Consider the following 21,622-nt stretch of genomic DNA (forward strand, 5'->3'; position numbering starts at 1 on the left):
TCTGGCTGCATGTAATCAGTGGCCAGGCAATTTGCCTCAACCTCCCACCCTGCCATAAACGTCTCCCCCTTACTCTCACAGATATTGTGGAGCGCACAGCAAGCAGTAATAACAGTGGGAATATTAGTTTTGCTGAGGTCTAACCGAGTCAGTAAACTGCGCCAGTGCTCTTTTAAATGTCCAAATGCACATTCTGCACTTGCTCAGCCTGTAGTTGAACAGCTCCTGACTACTGTCCAGGGTGCCTGTGTACGGCTTCATGAGCCATGGCACTAAAGGGTAGGCTGCGTCCCCAAGGATAACTATCGGCATTTCAACATCCCCAATGTTATTTTCTGGTCTGGAAAGTAAGTCCCTTGATGCAGCTGTTCATACAGCCCAGAGTTCCTGAAGATGCGAGCGTCATGTACCTTTCCCGGCCATCCCACGTTGATGCTGGTGAAACGTCGCTTGTGATTCACCAGTGCTTGCAGCACCATTGAAAAGTACCCCTTGAGGTTTATGTACTGGCTGCCTTGGTGGCCCAGTCCCAAGATAAGGATATGCGTTCCATCTATTGCCCCACCACAGTTTGGGAATCCCATTGCAGCAAAGCCATCCACTATGACCTGCACATTTCCCAGAGTCACTACCGTTGATAGCAGCAGCTCAGTGATTGCGTTGGCTACTTGGATCACAGCAGCCCCCACAGTAGATTCGCCCACTCCAAATTGATTCCCAACTGACGGGAGCTGTCTGGCGTTGCAAGCTTCCAGAGGGCTATCACCACTCACTTGTGAACTGTGAGGGCTGCTCTCATCTTGGTATTCTTGCACTTCAGGGCAGGGGAAAGCAAGTCAAAGTTCCATGAAAGTGCCCTTACGCATGCAAAAGTTTTGCAGCCACTGGGAATCATCCCATACCTGCAAGATTATGCAGTCCCACCAGTCTGTGCTTGTTTCCCGGGCCCAGAATCAGCGTTCCATGGCATGAGCCTGACCCATTGCCACCAGGATGGCCAAATTGCCGGGGCCCGTGCTTTGAGAGAAGTCTGTGTGCATGTCCTCATCACTCTCGTCACCGTGCTGCCATCACCTCCTCACCTGCTTTTGCAGGTTCTGGTTCTGCATATCCTGCATGATAATGCGTGAGGTGTTCACAATGCTCATAACTGCCATGGTGATCTGAGTGGGCTCCAGGCTTGCCGTGGTATGGCATCTGCAGGAGAGCAGAGTTGCAGGGGAAGCGGTGGTTGGATGACCAGTTTTGCAGACCTACTGCACCGTCTGCTGCCAGGCCACAACAGACGAGTGGGCTGCATGTTTGCTGTGTTATGGCAAGACAGGAGCAGCTGAGCAGAGAGGCAGCGGAAGCGGCCCTGCGAGACCACCAGGAGAGCAGAGTGGCAGTGGAAGTGGTGGATGACGACGGTCATATAGAGGAGCTGCGAGGTGGATTCATAGCATCAGGAGAGCAGAGTGGCAGCAAAAGCAGTCATTCAATGATGGTTAGCAGTCCTACTGCACCGTCTGCTGAAAGCAGTATGGTGCCCGCACGGAAAAAAGGCGCAAAACGATTGTCTGCTGTTGCTTTCACGGAGGGAGGGGCAACTGACGACATGTACCCAAAACCACGCACGACAACGTTTTTGCCCCATCAGGCATTGGGAGGTCAACCCAGAATTTCAATGGGCGGCGGAGACTGCGGGAAGTGTGGGATAGCTACCCATAGTGCACCGCTCCGTGAGTCGACGCTAGCCACGGTACTGTGGAAGCACTCGGCCAACTTAACGCGCTTAGCGGGGACACACACAATTGACTGTATAAAATCGCTTGCTAAAAAATCGACTTCTATAAATTCGACCTAATTGTATAGTGTAGACTTACCCTTAGTGTAGAATTGCAATTACAGTTGGAGAACTTGTAAAATGCACAGGACCTGTTTTGTTCATGGTAGGACTATCCAGTAGTATTTTATGGAAATAACATGGACCAGTTTCAGTCCTGATGAGTACCAGAGTCCAGAGATGTTCCAGTTGGACTTTTTGTTCCTCTAACTGAGCCTCCTTCTCTTGCAACTCTTAGTTTTGATGACTCATCAGAAAAAAAAATGTGGTACCCGATCCAGCTGATTCCATACTAGATGCAGCTGATCCCTTGCCACCGACTGCTCCTGTTATTCAGAACTCTGCTGCACCACCATCACCACATTGTCCCAGGAGAGTGAGAAAACCACTTAACCTGTTCAGTTAGTGAGTTGCTATTCCAGGACAGAATAATCCCTTGCATTTTAAGAGTCTGCTGTAGTCCACCCACAACTCTTAGTCAGGTAATATAGTGTTTATTTTTAGTCATGTGAATGATAATGCATGTGTGTTTGGAAGGTTTTTATAGTAGGTTGGAAGAATGTGATGTCCTGTCCCTTGAAATGCTTGAGCATTCTCCCCACCCCAGTGCAAAGCCTCACGAAAGCTCATGCTCAAATAAATTGGTTAGTCTCTAAGGTGCCACAAGTCCTCCTTTTCTTTTTGCGAATACAGACTAACAGGGCTGTTCCTCTGAAACCTGTCACTTTCATGTTAGTTTCAGTTTTGCAGCCTGAACAAGAGAGCCAGCACAACAGAGATCGCTGGTTCAGTCAAATCTCTCTGTGCCTATGTCTATTTCCTTTTCTGCTGGTTCCAAATATAAGAAGATGTGGGCCAAGATATGGCCTTAGGCAAGTCACTTTACTTCTGCCTCTCTCTGTCCCATCCCACTCTTTGTTATTCTATTTAGATTGACGCAGGCACTGTGTCTTGCTATATGCTTATGCAGAACCCAGCATAAGTAGGGCTCTAGGCTCTGCCATCAAAGAAATGGTATTAATAACAACAAAAGGCACATAAGACTGGAGTACTGGTGTGTCTACCAATAAATATCTATAGCTAAGAGCCACCTCATGTCAGAACATGGGAAGTTCATGTTTTAGACAATCATCCTTATGACTGTACAGTATTATTCATCATAGTATTTCTATCAGAAAGAACAAAGGCCTGAAAAGTCAAATTGGCTTGTTTGCCCAGGAAGGGCAGTAGTTACACAAAGGAACAAATTAAGCACACAATGTATCCATCTAATTAAGGGAAGTCATCTATGTCTTTGCTGAATCAGACTCTCTCCTGTTAATACATTGCCTTCTTTTCTAATGGGAAAGTTTTTACTGTGTAACTAGCCAGCACATTAATCAGGGTGTTCTGTAGCATCTTTCACAGGGGACAAGATTAACAATTTTGGCTTTCAGTTCACACTCTTTTGCGGTGAGCTACTCCACAGTGTTAATAAGAACACTGTCAAAATGGTCTAGAAAAATGAAATGTTAAAGTTTAAACTATCAGTGGAGTGAGAAGGAAACTTAAGATGCTTCTATTTAACATTAAATATAGAGGGCCAAATTTTCCACTGTCTGCACCTTAAGCAGCCATTTATACCCGTGGAAAGCAAATGCTATATGGGAAGCATTTCACACTAAATTAGCCTGGCTCCATTTTTCATACTTTTGAACACCTACTTCATACAGCTGTAAATAAGTATCCAGAGTGCAAGGCAATTGAGAATTGGGCCCAAAGAACTGTCATTCTATCCAAAAACTTGAAGCACAAAACTCAGGAGTGAAGCAAACCCACTCAAAAAACACACACAGGAATATCTGTGAACAGGAACCATTGTATTTTTCTCTAAATATAATATATCAGTCCGCTCATCAAGTTTGTTAGATAAACATTGTTCAAACATAGGGTCAAATGCTGGCCTCATTGAAATCAGCCAGGAAAGTACAGTTATTTCAATATCATCAAGATTTGGACCACAAACTGTAAAATCTGAATTCTTCTCTCAGATACTCTCTACTAATGGTGTGTGTATATTCTATAGAAATGTACAACATATTTTACAAAATGGATCCTTGAGTAAGTTTTCCTGTGGTGTCCTGTTGGACAGTTCAGAGAAGCCACAACGACTGGCAGTGTGAATTCCCAGCACTTCCAGAGAACTCATTTGTGCTATTTGACACTGAAAGGACAATAAATGGTCACCATTCTACAGTGTGTGCATTAGATATAGATATGATATTCTTTTTGATCTGTATAGAATATCTTTTAACATTTACTCACTTGAAACCAAGGAAAAGCCATTGGAGCCAGACCCAGGAGAGCAACATCATGATAATAGTGATGGGGATGCAAAGTACAAACCAGGACCCAAAATTGATGCACTGGCAACCTGGGTAGCGTCTGAATGAAAATAAAATAGGCTTAAATTAGGCATTGCAAGAGTAATCAAACCATATGTAAAATGCCATCAGGCTCTGCTGCAGCAGGAATACTTGGGGAAGGCTGCTGCTATCAGCTGCCTCCAGTGAAGCAGGAATCTTCAGCCAGAGACTGTCAATGGCCTGCTCTCACCTCACTCTCCCATCCTGTCCCATGATGATAATGGCCATTAAAGTAACTGGGCTGCTCATACCTCTGTGTCCAACCCTCATGCCATGAGCACTGAATATCAGAGCAGCAACAGAAGGATTGAAAGAATTAAATATCTACTCTGTGGTAAAGGCTCCTCATGGCTCATGGGGATGGCGGTGAAGGAGGAAGGGCCATTAGGACTCTGGGGCAAGAGGAGATGGGAGGAAGAGAAGGAAGGGCCTTTCTCTGAGAAGGGGTAGTGGTGGAGGAAGATAGGGCCTTACGGCTCTAAGATGGGCAATGGAGATGGGAAGGCAAGAATTGGAGGGAAAGGGCCAGTGCACATTTAATAACAATATAATTGCTCATAAAATGTCCAAGAACATTTGCTGGGTTGGAACCTGTGGGACAAGTGGGTGGAGCCCTGCGATCTCATTGGGGCCCCATATAATCTGAACCCACCATGCAGGTTTTCAAGTCAAAGGGCCACCCAGCCACAAAGACCCCCCACCTGCAGACCTCTAAGGAAAGTAGAGTTGTTGTGGGATTTTCTGAAAGAAAAGGACTGGCTGTTGCAGGAGATGGAGACCAACTGGGACCAACACTTACTAATGTGTTTTTATTATTTTTAGAACATTCTTAAGCATTTATATGATTAATTCTGGATACGGCCTGACTCTTCCTTGTGGAGTTTATGGATGGGTCAAAGTCAATTACCTGACTATGTTTGCAATAATCTAGGGAATTTTCAGTGGGCCAAACAGAAGGAAAACAGAGGTTCCCCTCTGCAGGATCATCCCTGTTGAGCTGTAGGGGCAGGAGTCAACCTCCTCTGTGGCACCATCTCCAGATGCCCCTCCCTGGGACCAGGCATTTGTAGTTGGATAAGGAGTAATCTGGGGGTAGCACATCAACCCAAGCCTACAAAAAGTTAATGAAATTTAAGGCTTCATCACCCTTTCTGTGGCTTTCCTCTGCATTTGGTAATCTGCCTTAAAAGTGGGTCTTGGGACAACCACCAGCTGAAAGACTCTCTTTACTTACAAACTCAACTTGCATTTGATATTGAAATCACTGAGACACAATGAATATGAAACGCCACAATGCTATTTTAACTGTACTGTAACAAAGTGGCCAACTCTAGAACCCTGCATAAGGATGAAAGGCTCCTTTGCAGAATCATCCTGTTATCAGGTTTTCGAATTGTCCATGACAGTACAGTGCAAAGATCTGTAGACAGGTCATACTAGTGGGGCAATTCAGTTAACTTCCAACAGGATATAAATGGGTTTGGAGCCTCTCTTGGAGCAGAGGAAACTAAGCATTTAGACAAAAAAAAGTATGCAGTGAAAACCCTGGGAACAGCCAAGCTAAGGTTGAGGAGAAATAAAGCTTGAGATTTATGATTAGTAAATGCACTGAAGGATGTAAAACTGGATGATGTGTATCTATACTGTTTTCCTAGGATGGATGGGGAACAACGCTGCTTACACACACTTGGAAAGACTGCTCAAGTCTAGGGGAGTTGGAAGATAGGCTTTGAGCCAGTTTCCTTCCACCTGAAGGAGATGAAAGATGGCAATGCCTGTCCCTAACTCCCAGTGTCTTGGGGACCTCCTAGGCTGCTGGAAGAAACTGGTTCCTAGCAGAATCAGTTAAGTGATTGTACATTAAATGCATGAGCACTTAGCTGTTGCTACAGATTTCTGGAAATTTGCAGGAACCCCTACAGACTTACAAAGGTCCTTCCTGCAGGGCTCAGTCTCATTCAGACAGCCCTGTGCATTAAGGGCTACACTGCAATCTCAATCTACTCTGTAAAAGGGGCAGCATGTCATTGTGTTGCCCCACAAGCAGACTCTGTGTTATAATTTGGTTCCTACTTTCCCCACTGCTCCATGGGAGAAGTGATCTGCACCAGACCTTTTCCTAGTGCAGTTTGCTTCTCCCCCTCCTTCCCGTACCAGTTCAGCTGTGGTGGCCAGTGTATTGTGGGGTAAGAGCCAACTCTCCACTCCCCACCTCCCATCCCTGATCACTGGCACTGGAAGGGTTGCAGCAACCCATCAGTGGCTGCTCTCGTCTCCGCATTGCTATGAGTGTTACAAGTAGCAAGCGCAGGGGAATGAAAAGAATGTTTACGCCTCCTTACTTCCCTGCCTGAGTATGCAGCAAGGGTCACACACTGGTTCTGAATGAGAAGGGTTTCAAATGTTTCAGTCAAATCTCATATTCCACACAGCTTACTTATACCCACTTTCAAAGCCATTACAATGACAGGAGATCATTATTTATCAAACTCTTATTGTTAGAAAAATAGTACACATATGTGGAGTATGATTCATGCTGTTGGAACAATGAAGAATGAAAGTCACATGTTCAGAGTGTCTCCATGCCAAATCTACCTACCTACCCTCCTGCTTTGGTGCCAGAGCTGCTCATAAAACATTGTACAATTTTTTTTCATTTATTTATTTTTAGTAGTGTCAACCATATTCTTTCCCAAATTCTTCTTGAAAATGGTTGGACTTTTTTCCTCAAAATGTCCAAACTAAAAAACACACATGCTTGGTCAGAGAGCAGACCCAGAAAATTTCAGTCTTAAAAGATTAAAGTTTGAGAAAAGTTTTATACAAATGAAAAAGGAGCTTTTAGATGAAAACTCTTAGCCCTGGTCTACACTAGGACTTTAGGTCGAATTTAGCAGCGTTAAATCGATGTAAACCTGCACCCGTCCACACAATGAAGCCCTTTATTTCGACTTAAAGGGCTCTTAAAATCGATTTCCTTACTCCACCCCTGACAAGTGGATTAGCGCTTAAATCGACGTTGCCGGCTCGAATTTGGGGTACTGTGGACACAATTCGATGGTATTGGCCTCCGGGAGCTATCCCAGAGTGCTCCATTATGACCGCCCTGGACAGCACTCTCAACTCAGATGCACTGGCCAGGTAGACAGGAAAAGAACCGCGAACTTTTGAATCTCATTTCCTGTTTGGCCAGCGTGGCAACCTGCAGGTGACCATGCAGAGCTCATCAGCACAGGTGACCATGATGGAGTCCCAGAATCGCAAAAGAGCTCCAGCATGGACCGAACGGGAGGTACGGGATCTGATCGCTGTTTGGGGAGAGGAATCCGTGCTATCAGAACTCCGTTCCAGTTTTCGAAATGCCAAAACCTTTGTCAAAATCTCCCTGGGCATGAAGGACAGAGGCCATAACAGGGACCCGAAGCAGTGCCGCGTGAAACTGAAGGAGTTGAGGCAAGCCTACCAGAAAACCAGAGAGGCGAACAGCCGCTCTGGGTCAGAGCCCCAAACATGCCGCTTCTATGATGAGCTGCATGCCATTTTAGGGGGTTCTGCCACCACTACCCCAGCCGTGTTGTTTGACTCCTTCAATGGAGATGGAGGCAATACGGAAGCAGGTTTTGGGGACGAAGAAGATGATGATGATGAGGAGGTTATAGATAGCTCACAGCAAGCAAGCGGAGAAACCGGTTTTCCCGACAGCCAGGAACTGTTTCTCACCCTAGACCTGGAGCCAGTACCCCCCGAACCCACCCAAGGCTGCCTCCTGGACCCAGCAGGTGGAGAAGGGACCTCTGGTGAGTGTACCTTTTAAAATACTATACATGGTTTAAAAGCAAGCATGTGAAAGGATTACTTTGCCCTGGCATTTGCGGTTCTCCTAGATGTAGTCCTAAAGCCTTTGCAAAAGGTTTCTGGGGAGGGCAGCCTTATTGCGTCCTTCATGGTAGGACACTTTACCACTCCAGGCCAGTAACACGTACTCGGGAATCATTGTAGAACAAAGCATTGCAGTGTCTGTTTGCTGGCATTCAAACAACATCCGTTCTTTATCTCTCTGTGTTATCCTCAGGAGAGTGAGATATAATTCATGGTCACCTGGTTGAAATAGAGTGCTTTTCTTCAGGGGACACTCAGAGGAGCCCATTCCTGCTGGGCTGTTTGCCTGTGGCTAAACAGAAATATTCCCCGCTGTTAGCCACAGGGAGGGGGGAAGGTTGAGGGGGTAGTCACGCGGTGGGAGGAGGCAAAATGCGACCTTGTAACGAAAGCACATGTGCTATGTATGTAATGTTAACAGCAAGGTTTACCCTGAAAGAGTGTAGCCACTGTTTTATAAAATGTGTCTTTTTAAATACCGCTGTCCCTTTTTTTTCCTCCACCAGCTGCATGTGTTTCAATGATCACAGGATCTTCTCCTTCCCAGAGGCTAGTGAAGCTTAGAAAGAAAAAAAAACGCACTCGCGATGAAATGTTCTCCGAGCTCATGCTGTCCTCCCACACTGACAGAGCACAGACGAATGCGTGGAGGCAAATAATGTCAGAGTGCAGGAAAGCACAAAATGACCGGGAGGAGAGGTGGCGGGCTGAAGAGAGTAAGTGGCGGGCTGAAGACAGGGCTGAAGCTCAAATGTGGCGGCAGCATGATGAGAGGAGGCAGGATTCAATGCTTAGGCTGCTGCAGGACCAAACCAGTATGCTCCAGTGTATGGTTGAGCTGCAGCAAAGGCAGCTGGAGCACAGACTGCCACTGCTGCCCCTCTGTAACCAACCGCCCTCCTCCCCAAGTTCCATAGCCTCCACACCCAGATGCCCAAGAACGCGGTGGGGGGGCCTCCGGCCAACCAGCCACTCCACCACAGAGGATTGCCCAAAAAAAGAAGGCTGTCATTCAATAAATTTTAAAGTTGTAAACTTTTAAAGTGCTGTGCTTAAAGTGCTGTGTGGCATTTTCCTTCCCTCCTCCAACACCCCTCCTGGGCTACCTTGGTAGTCATCCCCCTATTTGTGTGATGAATGAATAAAGAATGCATGAATGTGAAGCAACAATGACTTTATTGCCTCTGCAAGCGGTGATTGAAGGGAGGAGGGGCGGGTGGTTAGCTTACAGGGAAGTAGAGTGAACCAAGGGGTGGGGGGTTTCATCAAGGAGAAACAAACAGAACTTTCACACCATAGCCTGGCCAGTCATGAAACTGGTTTTCAAAGCTTCTCTGATGCGTACCGCGCCCTCCTGTGCTCTTCTAACCGCCCTGGTGTCTGGCTGCGCGTAACCAGCAGCCAGGCGATTTGCCTCAACCTCCCACCCCGCCATAAACGTCTCCCCCTTACTCTCACAGATATTGTGGAGCACACAGCAAGCAGTAATAACAGTGGGAATATTGGTTTCGCTGAGGTCTAAGCGAGTCAGTAAACTGCGCCAGCGCGCCTTTAAACGTCCAAATGCACATTCTACCACCATTCTGCACTTGCTCAGCCTGTAGTTGAACAACTCCTGACTACTGTCCAGGCTGCCTGTGTACGGCTTCATGAGCCATGGCATCAAGGGGTAGGCTGGGTCCCCAAGGATACATATAGGCATTTCAACATCCCCAACAGTTATTTTCTGGTCTGGGAATAAAGTCCCTTCCTGCAGCTTTTGAAACAGACCAGAGTTCCTGAAGATGCGAGCATCATGCACCTTTCCCGGCCATCCCACGTTGATGTTGGTGAAACGTCCCTTGTGATCCACCAGAGCTTGCAGCACTATTGAAAAGTACCCCTTGCGGTTTATGTACTCGGCGGCTTGGTGCTCCGGTGCCAAGATAGGGATATGGGTTCCGTCTATGGCCCCACCACAGTTAGGGAATCCCATTGCAGCAAAGCCATCCGCTATGACCTGCACATTTCCCAGGGTCACTACCCTTGATATCAGCAGATCTTTGATTGCGTGGGCTACTTGCATCACAGCAGCCCCCACAGTAGATTTGCCCACTCCAAATTGATTCCCAACTGACCGGTAGCTGTCTGGCGTTGCAAGCTTCCACAGGGCTATCGCCACTCGCTTCTCAACTGTGAGGGCTGCTCTCATCTTGGTATTCATGCACCTCAGGGCAGGGGAAAGCAAGTCACAAAGTTCCATGAAAGTGCCCTTACGCATGCGAAAGTTTCGCAGCCACTGGGAATCGTCCCAGACCCGCAACACTATGGGGTCCCACCAGTCTGTGCTTGTTTCCCGAGCCCAGAATCGGCGTTCCACAGCATGAACCTGCCCCATTAGCACCATGATGCATGCATTGGCAGGGCCCATGCTTTCAGAGAAATCTGTGTCCATGTCCTGATCACTCACGTGACCGCGCTGACGTCGCCTCCTCGCCCGGTATCGCTTTGCCAGGTTCTGGTGCTGCATATACTGCTGGATAATGCGTGTGGTGTTTAATGTGCTCCTAATTGCCAAAGTGAGCTGAGCGGCCTCCATGCTTGCCTTGGTATGGCGTCCGCACAGAAAAAAGACGCGGAACGATTGTCTGCCGTTGCTCTGACGGAGGGAGGGGCGACTGAGGACACGGCTTACAGGGTTGGCTTCAGGGAGCTAAAATCAACAAAGGGGGTGTCTTTACATCAAGGAGTATTTCAGGGAGGACTTCACGGAGGGTTCCAATAAGAAATGGTGCACCTAAGTTATCGTTCTTATTGGAACAAGGAGGTTAGCCTGGCCTCTGATTGATACATGGCTAGATTTACCTCGCTGCACCTTCTCTGTGAGTGACTGCAGTGTGACTTAGAGGAATGAGTCCCCTAGACAGGGGAGGAGGCAAATGAGTACAAAACAAATCTGGTCTATTTCTTGTTTTGACCCACTCCATCTATCTTTTACATCTTTGGCTGGCAGCAGACGGTGCAGAAGGGGACTGCATGCCATCCACATCTCATGGCTGCTCGGCAGAAGATGGTACAGTACGACTGCTAGCAGTCCGTATCGCCTGCCCGCTCACCATAAGACGGTTCAATAGGCCTGACTGCAGGACTAAAGAGAATGACCTGGTCAAGTCACTCCAAATTTAGTCCCTGCGCCCATGTCTGCCCAGGCGCTCCCAGCCGACGTGGCCCGGAGCACCTCGGACATGACGATGACGGCTACCAGTCGTACTGTACCGTCTGCTACCACAAGGCAAGGGGTTGCTGCTACTGTGTAGCAATGCCGTACCGCGTCTGCCAGCACCCAGGAGACATAGGGTGACGGTTACCTGAGCGGGCTCCATGCTTGCTGTGGTATGGCGTCTGCACAGGTAACTCAGGAAAAAAGGCGCGAAACGATTGTCTGCCCTTGCTTTCACGGAGGGAGGGAGGGAACGGGGGCCTGACGATATGTACCCAGAACCACCCGTGACAATGTTTTAGCCCCATCAGGCATTGGGATCTCAACCCAGAATTCCAATGGGCAGCGGAGGCTGCGGGAACTGTGGGATAGCTACCCACAGTGCAACGCTCCGGAAGTCGACTCTAGCCTTGGTACTGTGGAAGCGCTCCGCCGAGTTAATGCACTTAATGCACTTAGAGCATTTTCTGTGGGGACACACACACTCGAATGTATAAAACCGATTTCTAAAAAACCGACTTCTATAAATTCGACCTTATTCCGTAGTGTAGACATACCCTTAGACTATTTATTACTTCCACTGTGTGCTACAGATTTGATTTTACAATCTATTAAACAGGTTTTAGGGTTTGAAAACACTGTCTTCAGACTGGTGCAAATGAATGGAAAATCAGCGTTAGGGCTGAATCCTCAGCTGTGAGCAAGAGCAGGAATTGGCTGTGATCTACCTAGGACGAGCTGGGGACCAAACTACCCCATAGTACAAGTTAGAGTAGCCACAGGTCTGCTCTAAATTATGCTAATTGGAACAGTTGGCAGAGGAGCACAAAAGTGCAGTGCACTTTGGCTCCACTCCAACATGTTTCTTTCTATCCTAGAGGCTGAGGAAGCAGGTGGTTCCCTCACAGCAGCAGAATGTGCCGTGTCCAAATATAAAACTGATTTTAAGTCCCATTGTGATGATGGAGATGAGGAAATAGACCTTAGCTGGAGCCTTAGCTGTTTTGGTTTGTTTGTCTGTTGTTTTTTTTTAATCTAAATGACGGTAAAAGTTCTGTAAAAGCTCAATTTTCAATTATGCCAGTTTTAACAAAACATAGGGGGCAGTCAGACATTATTCCTACTACTTAGAAATCACATTAGCCCATTAGAGACATTTGGGACACAAAGTGAAACTGACAAAATTATCATTGATATCACTCAAAGAGATGCCAAATTAGTATCAGGGAGATAAAATGGTGCTGTCACAGCTGCTTTGGAATTAAAAGGCAATAAAAACTTAGCTCCAATTCTATTTAGGAATGAGCAAACATCTCTTAGGGCCAGAAATTGTGCCATTGGTTATCAGTATTTACACGGAGTGGTACCTAACTCCTCGAATAAACCCACCTGTTTCAATGGGAGAATTCAAAGAGTAAAGTATTATTCAATTTGAGGAAGGATGACAGAAGTCTGGCTGTCATTTTGCATTTGTAGAATGAGTCCTTGCTACCTTCCCCAGTGCAACTGCATGTACGCAAATCAGATATCATTATGGAATTTCATTGTATGTCTTATGGGAAAACAACAAAATCATGATGCCAGGCATTGCCAAGTCATAGTATAAAACTCCAGACTATAACACACTTGGGGGGAACCAGCTAAGAGTACAAAAAGTAGTATCTGGACTTCTGGGTAACAGGTACAGAAATAACTTGGTATCTCTTACGTATTGAACTGCTCAGCAAAAATCAAATTTGTTGATGTTCCTGTGATTGTAGTCAGCCCTCCAATGGTAGAAGAATAAGCAATACACAAGCACATCATTTTGCACATCATCTGGTCTTTCTGGTTTCTGTATTTCCTTCCTGTCTCAGCTGGGGGCAGATTCTGCTCAATAAGAATACACATTGATTAATGTATGAGAAAGGTTCATCTGACATCATAAACTCTACATAAAAAAACAGTGTCTTTAAGAAGCAACCAGCTTTCAGTATTTCCCAGCATTCCACAGGGCTCTTTCATTTGCTAGGAGTATTGTCATATGCAGCATTTGTTGATGCCTAGGACTATGGTTAGGGCCCTACCAAATTTACCATCCATTTTGGTCAATTTCATAGTCATGGGATTTTAAAAATAGTAAATTTCATGATTTCAGCTATTTAAATCTGAAATTTCATGGTGTTGTAATTGTAGGGGTCCTGACCCAAAAAGGAGTTGGGGGTGGGGTTGCCAGATTATTGTAGGGCGGGGCTGCGATACCACTATCCTTACTTCTGCACTGCTGCAGGTAGCGGCGCTGCCTTCAGAGCTGGGCAGCTGGAGAGCAGCAGTCAGGGGCCAGGATCCCAGCTCTGACGGCAGAGCCACCCCCAGCAGCAGTGCAGAAGTAAGGATTGTATGGTATTGCCACCCTTATTTCTGTGCTACTGCCTGCAGAACTGGGCCCTCAGTTAGCAGCTGCCACTCTCCAGCCGTCTAGCTCTGAAGGCAGCAGCGCAGAAGTAAGGGTGGCATGGGATGGGGTATTGTCACTCTTCCGTGCTGCTGCTGGCAGGGCACTGCCTTCAGAGCTGGGTGCCTGGCCAATAGTCCCTGCTCTCCAGCGACCCAGCTCTGAAGCCAGCAGTGCAGATGAAAGGGTGGCAATATCACAATCCTCCCCAAAATAACCTTGCAACCCCCTTTTGAGTCAGGACCTCCAATTTGAGAAGCTCTGGTCTCCCCTGTGAAATCGGTATAGTATCGGGTACAAGCACACAAAAAGACCAGATTTCACAGGGGGAGACCAGATTTAATGGTCCGTGACTTTTTTTTTTCATGGCCATGAATTTGGTAGGGCTCTAACTATGGTAATAGAAATATTACAGAGAAGAGTTTTTCTCTAGTTTTTCTCAGTCCTTACACAGGTAAAATTCCCACTGAAATTAATAGTCCAGAATAAGGATGAGTAATAACTGATTAATAACTTCAGGATTTGGCCCACAGACATTTCAAATTCTGGGAAATCCTGACTGGATGGTGATGTGAACTGGTTGCCTTTTGGTGGAATGTACTAATTTATTCTATTGTGGGTGGAGCTAAAATTCCTCCTTAGAACTGCTGCCTAGCCATTCGGTCCCTAGTCGGTAGCGGTGCATGGGATTCTTCCGTTCTAAGTGCAGGACTCTGCACTTGTCCTTATTGAACCTCATCAGATTTCTTTTGGCCCAATCCTCTAATTTGTCTAGGTCCCCCTGTAACCTATCCCTACCCTCCAGCGTATCTACCTCTCCTCCCAGTTTAGTGTCATCTGCAAACTTGCTGAGGGTGCAATCCACACCATCCTCTATCATTAGGTTGCCTCCGTCATTCAGTAAGGGGCCCACACTTTCCTTGACTTTCTTCTTGTTGCTAACATACCTGAAGAAATCCTTCTTGTTACTCTTAGCATCTCTTGCTACCTGCAACTCCAAGTGTGATTTGGCCTTCCTGATTTCACTCCTGCATGCCCGAGCAATGTTTTTATACTCCTCCCTGGTCATTTCAAAAGTCCAGTCTTCCACTTCTTATGTGCATGTAATGTGTATTTAAATATCTACGTATATATGTGTACATATAAAAATATAAACATTTAGATAACAGTGAGAGGTGCTATGTAAAAACTAGATTAGATGGCTAGGTTAAAATTATGTTAATTAGCATGTACTAACTGCATGATTTTTTTTCTCAAAATAATCGCATCTTAAATACCTTTTCCTTTTCAATCTTGCACACAGTGTGACCCTCACCATTGTTGTATCTGGAAAAAAAATTCCTTACTGTAATAAAAGAACTATTTTGCTTAAACAAATTCTTAAAATATGAATGATGAAATCCATAAATTGTACCCATGAACTTCTTTTGTTTTCTCTTTCCAGTCACTATCTTCACAGTCATTAACACTTTCTGTAAAATATTAGTGGAATTAGAAAGATAAATACTGCAATTTAGCTGGTCACTTTCAAACTGAAGAATGAGGGTGAATGAATATCAAAACAGTATCTATGCACACCATCAAGTTCCAATGCCTCATTGGTGGATCCAGTTGCATAATTCATCTCCAAGGCATCGACTTCTGCTTCGGCACCCATGATCTGCTGAGCTACAGCCTCTACAATTGGCATCACCATAACAGCAGTAGAGGTGTTGCTAAGCCACATAGACAAGAAGCCACAGCTAATCATGAAACCCAGCGTAAGCCTGAAATGAGAAATACTTCAGTCTTTGACTGTTCCAGTCTATTACTGTTCCATTAACCTCTGCTATCAGCATCCAATTCAAAACAAAAGCATAACTTTTTCGGCATAAAAATTGGGACAATAAAAAACACCAGTGTTAAGGGCTGTTAATTTGATTGTGTTTTTTTAATATATTAAAGAAGAGTTATTCACACAAATTGCTCTCCCTAATGACTAAAGGCAACATTTTCATTTAAAAATAGAAGTCCTTTTTCATGATAGAGACACAAAAAAAATGAGTGGGCTAAATTCAGGCCCTGGACAAGTAGATGCTCTCTCTGCTTGTATTTCTGCCCATTTTTAATAGCCGTGATAATACAGAGTTGTACTTTTTTGACTGTAGAACTTGCTAATTTACAGTCTAATCCCAAACACTAGAATGACACTCATGGACCTCACAGGGCTTTGGATTAGATCTTCAGTTAGTCTCTTGTAGGAGTTGTGTGAGAAGTGGGTCTCCAGGACCAGGAGGCATTTGAATGGGGGAAGAGGAGTGGCTTTGAGGAAGACCAAAAGCTCTGGTAACAGATTTTTTTTATACTGGAAAAACATACAACCTTAACAGAGCTAAGAGCAACCGTAAGAAATAAAGAAAAAGAAGACATTCACTGACAGCTGCTTTGAAACAATTTCTTATTAACTTAATACATTTGATGGTCAGATGTCAAAGGATCATTCAATACATTGGAGAATTAACCTATTCCCAGTAGTTCCAGTGATTAAGAGCTGATGATTCACTGATCTAAAAAATAACAGAGCATGTCCTAACCTGTTCAACCTCAATTTTTCCTAATCTGTTCCACCCGCAGTATTTCAAGTGAGGTTTTGTATGAAATCTTGGATGACGGCTTCATTTATAACGAATAATAAAGCTAATACCCTTTTGCCATATAACAATGAGAGGAGAACCCTGTTTGCCTTACTCACGCAATTCGTCCCTGTGGGCTACATCCTCAGCTGCAAGTGAAATACGGTGCAATTGGTGGTGAGGCAAAGGTTACTCTATGCGATCTCTGTGTTTTTTTACTAATCTTGGGGCCAACAAGGGAGTGGCCCAGTCATGAGTGTAATTTAGAGTAGCCTCAAGGCTATTCTAAGGTATGCCATGCGAAGCTGTTCATGGCCCTCAGGGGCCTTTCTGGATGCCAAGAAAACCAAAGCACAGTGCAGCTTGGCCAGACCTGAGGATGGAGCCTACTGTCTGTTGAATTCTTGAATGAAATCCTGGCTCCATTGAAGTCAATGCCAAAACTCCCATTGACTTAAATGAGACCAGGATTTCACCTCTCGTCTGTGTTGAGGTCTAGGGCACAGTTCTAACCTGAACTCCAGGTCAGATGGTGCACAGATGTCACAACTGCTCATTTAAAACACAGCTAGCCTGGTTGACTAAGAAAGCATCTCCACCCTGTATGATTTTGGCCTGCATACGAAGTGGTGGTACTACATCTCAAACTATCAAGGTTGTAGGCTTCTCTGTATTTTACTTGTGACACTGCATCTAAAAAGCTGTATTTGAAATGCAAAATACATAGTACAAAACTGGAGGGGATTTAGGGAAGAAGAAAAAATGGGCAAACCCAGCTTTCACTTCTGTGGCTTTATAGTCTTCCCTGTCAGAGAAACTGCTGTGGTTCCTATATGCAAGGGCAGGGCTCGGGTGCAGGCTGCTGCTCAGAGGAACAGAGAGCTCAGCACAGAAAGCTTGTGCCTGGTAGTTTGCAGAAGGCATGTGAGAGTTGGGCATGAGCTGGATGGGGCTGAGGGTGAGGCTCAAGGAACCTCCACTACTTAGAACTTTCTCAAGAGGAGGTGGTGGTTTAGCGGTTGGGTGGGGTCAGGGCAGAACTGCTGCAATCCTCACAGTTTCAGTATTGCCTGTGGAATGGTCTACCTCCAGCTTGAGGGCAGGATTCCTTTCTCCATAACTGCACAGGGGGCTACCCAGCCGAGTCCTCAGCACAGCATTCAGGTCATCTGCCAGGTTACTAGACTTCAGCCAAGATGAAAGGACTGGCGAGTGTGAGTGATTAGGAAAGATTAAAATAGCTAATGTGCAAAGCTTGGCTAACCAATGAGGAGGGGAAGATACAAAAGCTCGGTACAAATATTTGAAGGGCATGAACATCAAGGAAGGAATAGAATTCTTGAGGGGGCTCAAGGAGGGTAGTTAAGAGTAATGGGAGAAAACTGAACACAGTAAAATGTAGAGTAGCAGGAAGATTTTTCTAATAATAAAACCTGTCAGGGAAGAGAATAGTTATTAAAGGAAGAGGTGGAAGGCCCATTTAAGAAATTATTGAAAACTAAGGCAGACAAAGCATTGGAGAATAGGGATAATTCTGCACTGCCAGAAGGAGAGATTAGATGATCTAATAGGCATTTTCCACCACTAATATCTGACTTCTTTTTGTCTGGCCTTTTAACGTCTAGCTTTTAACGTCTGTTTCTTAAAGTAAGATTATGAGAATCTCATATTCTGGGGAGCCAGACTGACACAGCACATTTCCTGTCCAGTCTTACTGAGATGCTGATGGAGGCCTCTACTTCACCCAGAGCCTTCTTGTTCAGAAGCCAAGGGTAGGGTATTCACTTCATATGATATCGCTAGCTCATTATCAAGAGATGAATGTGTGATGAGTATTTTCAGTTCCTTCACCGCATCATTTGACCATTCTGAGGCTATGACTACACTAGCACTTTTGTCGGCAAAACTTTTGTCGGTCAAGGGTGTGAAAAAACCCACACCCCTGACCAACAAAATTTACACTGAAAAAAGTGCTAGTGTAGACAGTGCTATGTCAGTGGAAGAGCATCTCCCGCTGATGTAGCTATTGCCACTCATTGGGGGTGGTCTAATTATGCCAGCGGAAGAGCTCTCTCATGCTGGCATAGAGCGGCTACACAGGAGACCTTACAATGGCGCAGCTGCAGTGGTACAGTAGTGTAGACATAGCCTGAGTTGGAGAAGTTCAGTTCTGTTTGGTACCTGCTTTCTTCACAGATAATGGCAAAGAGGAGGCTCGGTCTAGAGAGCTGAGGCTCTCAATTTTCTTTTTGTATGTTTTCCCCCCTCTCCTCCACCTTTCTTATTGTCCTCCCTACCTTAAACTGTGAACTATTAGGGTTGAGGACTGTCTTACAGTAGATTTTGAAAGTGCCCAGAACACTGCAAGTACTTCTGAAATACAAATTACTAATAATAAGCATGTTACATGACTCTTCAGTTGTGGGCTTTACAATCAATCATTAAGAAATATGAGTCTTAAATATATTCACAAATTCATGATATATTTGTTCTGAATATTACTAGTTATTGTGAATATCAGAGGCATTAGAAATAGAACTCATTCATATCCTACCTATCCCTATCATTAGAATTTCAGCAAAAGAATAATGTTTCACCTACTATAGTTCAATCAAAGCATTTCACATATTTTCATTTTATTTCAGCAGCAAAAGGTGCCTGGAACAAAACAATACCCCTCTGTAGGCAATTATTTCTGTACTACCAAGTTTTTCATGAGCATTACCATATTCCAATGTAGTATTTAGTACATACCATGCAGGGTTCACACCCACCATCATCACCATTTTCAAAGCAATTCTCTTGTGCAAATTCCATTTTTCTATTGATGTGGCCAAACAAATTACTCCAGTTAATAGCAAATGAAAATCTTTGAAATAAGCAGACGCCACCTGAAATCAAAAACAATTTCTTAATGAAACAGGTGCTTTTTAGCTATCATTTTTAATATGACCAAATAAAAAATATCAGCCTCAGTAGAAACAAGTTAAGGCATGCATTGAAATATGTGCGGGAAAGGTCCCATTTTGTTTTAATTAGGTCAGTGTTATCGCTTAAATCCATGTGAATCACTGGGTACATGGAGTTAAATAGGTGTGAAACAATGGAAGAAAGAGGATAAGTAAGGCTGTCAATTAATTGCATTTAACTCAGGCGATTAACTCAAAAAAATTAATCACGATTTAAAAAATTAACCAAGATTAATCTCACCGTTAAACAATAGAATACCAATTGAAATGTATTAAATATTTTTGGAGGTTTTTCTACATTTTCAAGCATATTGATTTCTGTTACCAGACAGAATTCAAAGTGTACAATGCTCATTTTATATTATTTTTATTACAAATATTTGCACTGTAAAAATGGTAAACAAAAGAAATAGTATTTTTCAATTTACCTCCTGCAAGTACTGTAGTGCAATCTCTTTATTGTGAAAGTGTAACTTACAAATGTAGATTTTTTTTGTTACATAACTGCACTAAAAACAAAACAGTGTAAAACTTTAGAGCCTACAAGTCCACTCAGTCCTACTTCTTGTTCAGCCAATCACTCAGACAAACAAGTTTGGTTACAATTTGAAGGAGATAATGCTGACCACTTCTTGTTTACAATGTCACCTGAAAGTGAGAACAGGGTGTTCGCATGGCACTTTTGTAGCCAGTGTTGCAAGGTATTTACATGCCAGATATGCTAAATATTCATATGCCCCTTCATGCTTCGGCCACCATTCGAGAAGACATGCTTCCATGCTGATGATGCTCGTTAAAAAAAGAATATGCTAATTAAATTTGTGACTGAACTCCTTGGGGGAGAAATTTGTGACTGAACTCTTCTGTTCTGTTTTACCTACATTCTGCCATATATTTCATATTATAGAAGTCTTGGTTGGTGACCCAGCACATGTTTGTTTTAATAACACTTTCACAGCAGATTTGACAAAGTGCAAAGAAGGTACCAATGTGAGATTTCTAAAAATGGTTACAGCACTTGACAAGAATCTGAAGTGGTATCCAAAATCTGGGAGGGACGAGGTGTGGAGCATGCTTTCAGAAGTCTTAAAAGAGCAACACTCAGATGCAGAAACTACAGAACTCGAACCACCAAAAAAGAAAATCAACCTTCTGCTGGTTGCATCTGACTCAGATAATGAAAGTGAACATGCGTTGGTCTGCACTGCTTTCGATAGTTATCAAGCAGAACCCATCATCATCATGGACACATGCCCTCTGGAATGGTGGTTGAAGCATGAAAGGATATATGAATCTTTAGTGCATCTGGCACAAAAATATCTTCCGGCACCAGCTACAACAGTGCCATGCAAATGCCTGTTTTCACTTTCAGGTGACATTGTAAACAAGAATTGGGCAGCATTATCTCCTTCAAATTGTAACCAAACTTGTTTGTCTGAGTGATTGGCTGAACAAGAAGTAGGACTGAGTGGACTTGTAGGCTCTAAAGTTTTACATTTGAATGCAGTTATTTTTCGTACATAATTCTACATTTGTAAATTCAACTTTCATGATAAAGAGATTGCACTACAGTACCTGTATTAGGTGAACTGAAAAATACTATTTCTTTTGACAGGTTTCAGAGTAGCAGCCGTGTTAGTCTGTGTTCTCAAAAAGAAAAGGAGTACTTGTGGCATCTTAGAGACTAACAAATTTATTTGAGCACAAGCTTTCGAAGTGAGCTGTAGCTCACGAAAGCTTATGCTCAGATAAATTTGTTAGTCTCTAAGGTGCCACAAGTACTCCTTTTCTTTTTACTATTTCTTTTATTTTTCACAGTGCAAATATTTGTAATAAAAAATAAATATAAAGTGAGCACTGTACACTTTGTATTCTGTATTGTAACTGAAATCAATATATTTGAAAATGTAGAAAACATCCAAAAATATTTAAATAAATGGTATTCTATTATTGTTTAACAGCACGATTAATCCCGTGATTAATCATGATTAATTTTTTTAATCACGCAATTAATCGCGATTAATTTTTTTAATCGTTTGACAGTCGTAATAATAAGGTTAATGATGTAAGCAGCCTAAGATCATCAAGCACATTTCACATATGAACTAAGCTAAAGGTGAAAACCTGCTGCATTAGTCCATTTGATCTTTAATTCATCCAGCTACCTCTCCATAGCAAACACTTTGAGATATAAGGATTTAGGGCATGATTCTACAGTGCCTGTCACAATGGTGCCTCAAGCTCAGGACTGTTCACATGTTTAAATATTTTTCTGGTTTGAAATCAACTGGTATCTATT

At 44.1% G+C, this 21,622-nt stretch overlaps 1 protein-coding gene across 3 annotated transcripts in view; it reads right to left on the reverse strand.

Annotated features, from left to right (window-relative positions):
- Positions 1 to 21,622, reverse strand: part of SLC13A1 (solute carrier family 13 member 1) — a 67,975-nt gene that overhangs the window by 28,727 nt on the left and 17,626 nt on the right. For 2 of the 3 annotated variants that reach the window (XM_048836914.2, XM_075124454.1), the window contains 6 exons: positions 19,109 to 19,245; positions 15,321 to 15,508; positions 15,157 to 15,214; positions 15,020 to 15,068; positions 13,017 to 13,177; positions 4,130 to 4,249 (listed from right to left, as the gene is read on the reverse strand). In XM_048836914.2, the coding sequence (XP_048692871.1) occupies positions 4,130 to 4,249; positions 13,017 to 13,177; positions 15,020 to 15,068; positions 15,157 to 15,214; positions 15,321 to 15,508; positions 19,109 to 19,245 (713 nt within the window). The remainder of the gene's footprint in view (positions 1 to 4,129; positions 4,250 to 13,016; positions 13,178 to 15,019; positions 15,069 to 15,156; positions 15,215 to 15,320; positions 15,509 to 19,108; positions 19,246 to 21,622) is intronic. The other variant, XM_075124455.1, reaches the window with a different exon arrangement.

Source organism: Caretta caretta, chromosome 1, assembly GCF_965140235.1.
Source record: "Caretta caretta isolate rCarCar2 chromosome 1, rCarCar1.hap1, whole genome shotgun sequence".
Classification (NCBI taxonomy): domain Eukaryota; kingdom Metazoa; phylum Chordata; order Testudines; family Cheloniidae; genus Caretta; species Caretta caretta.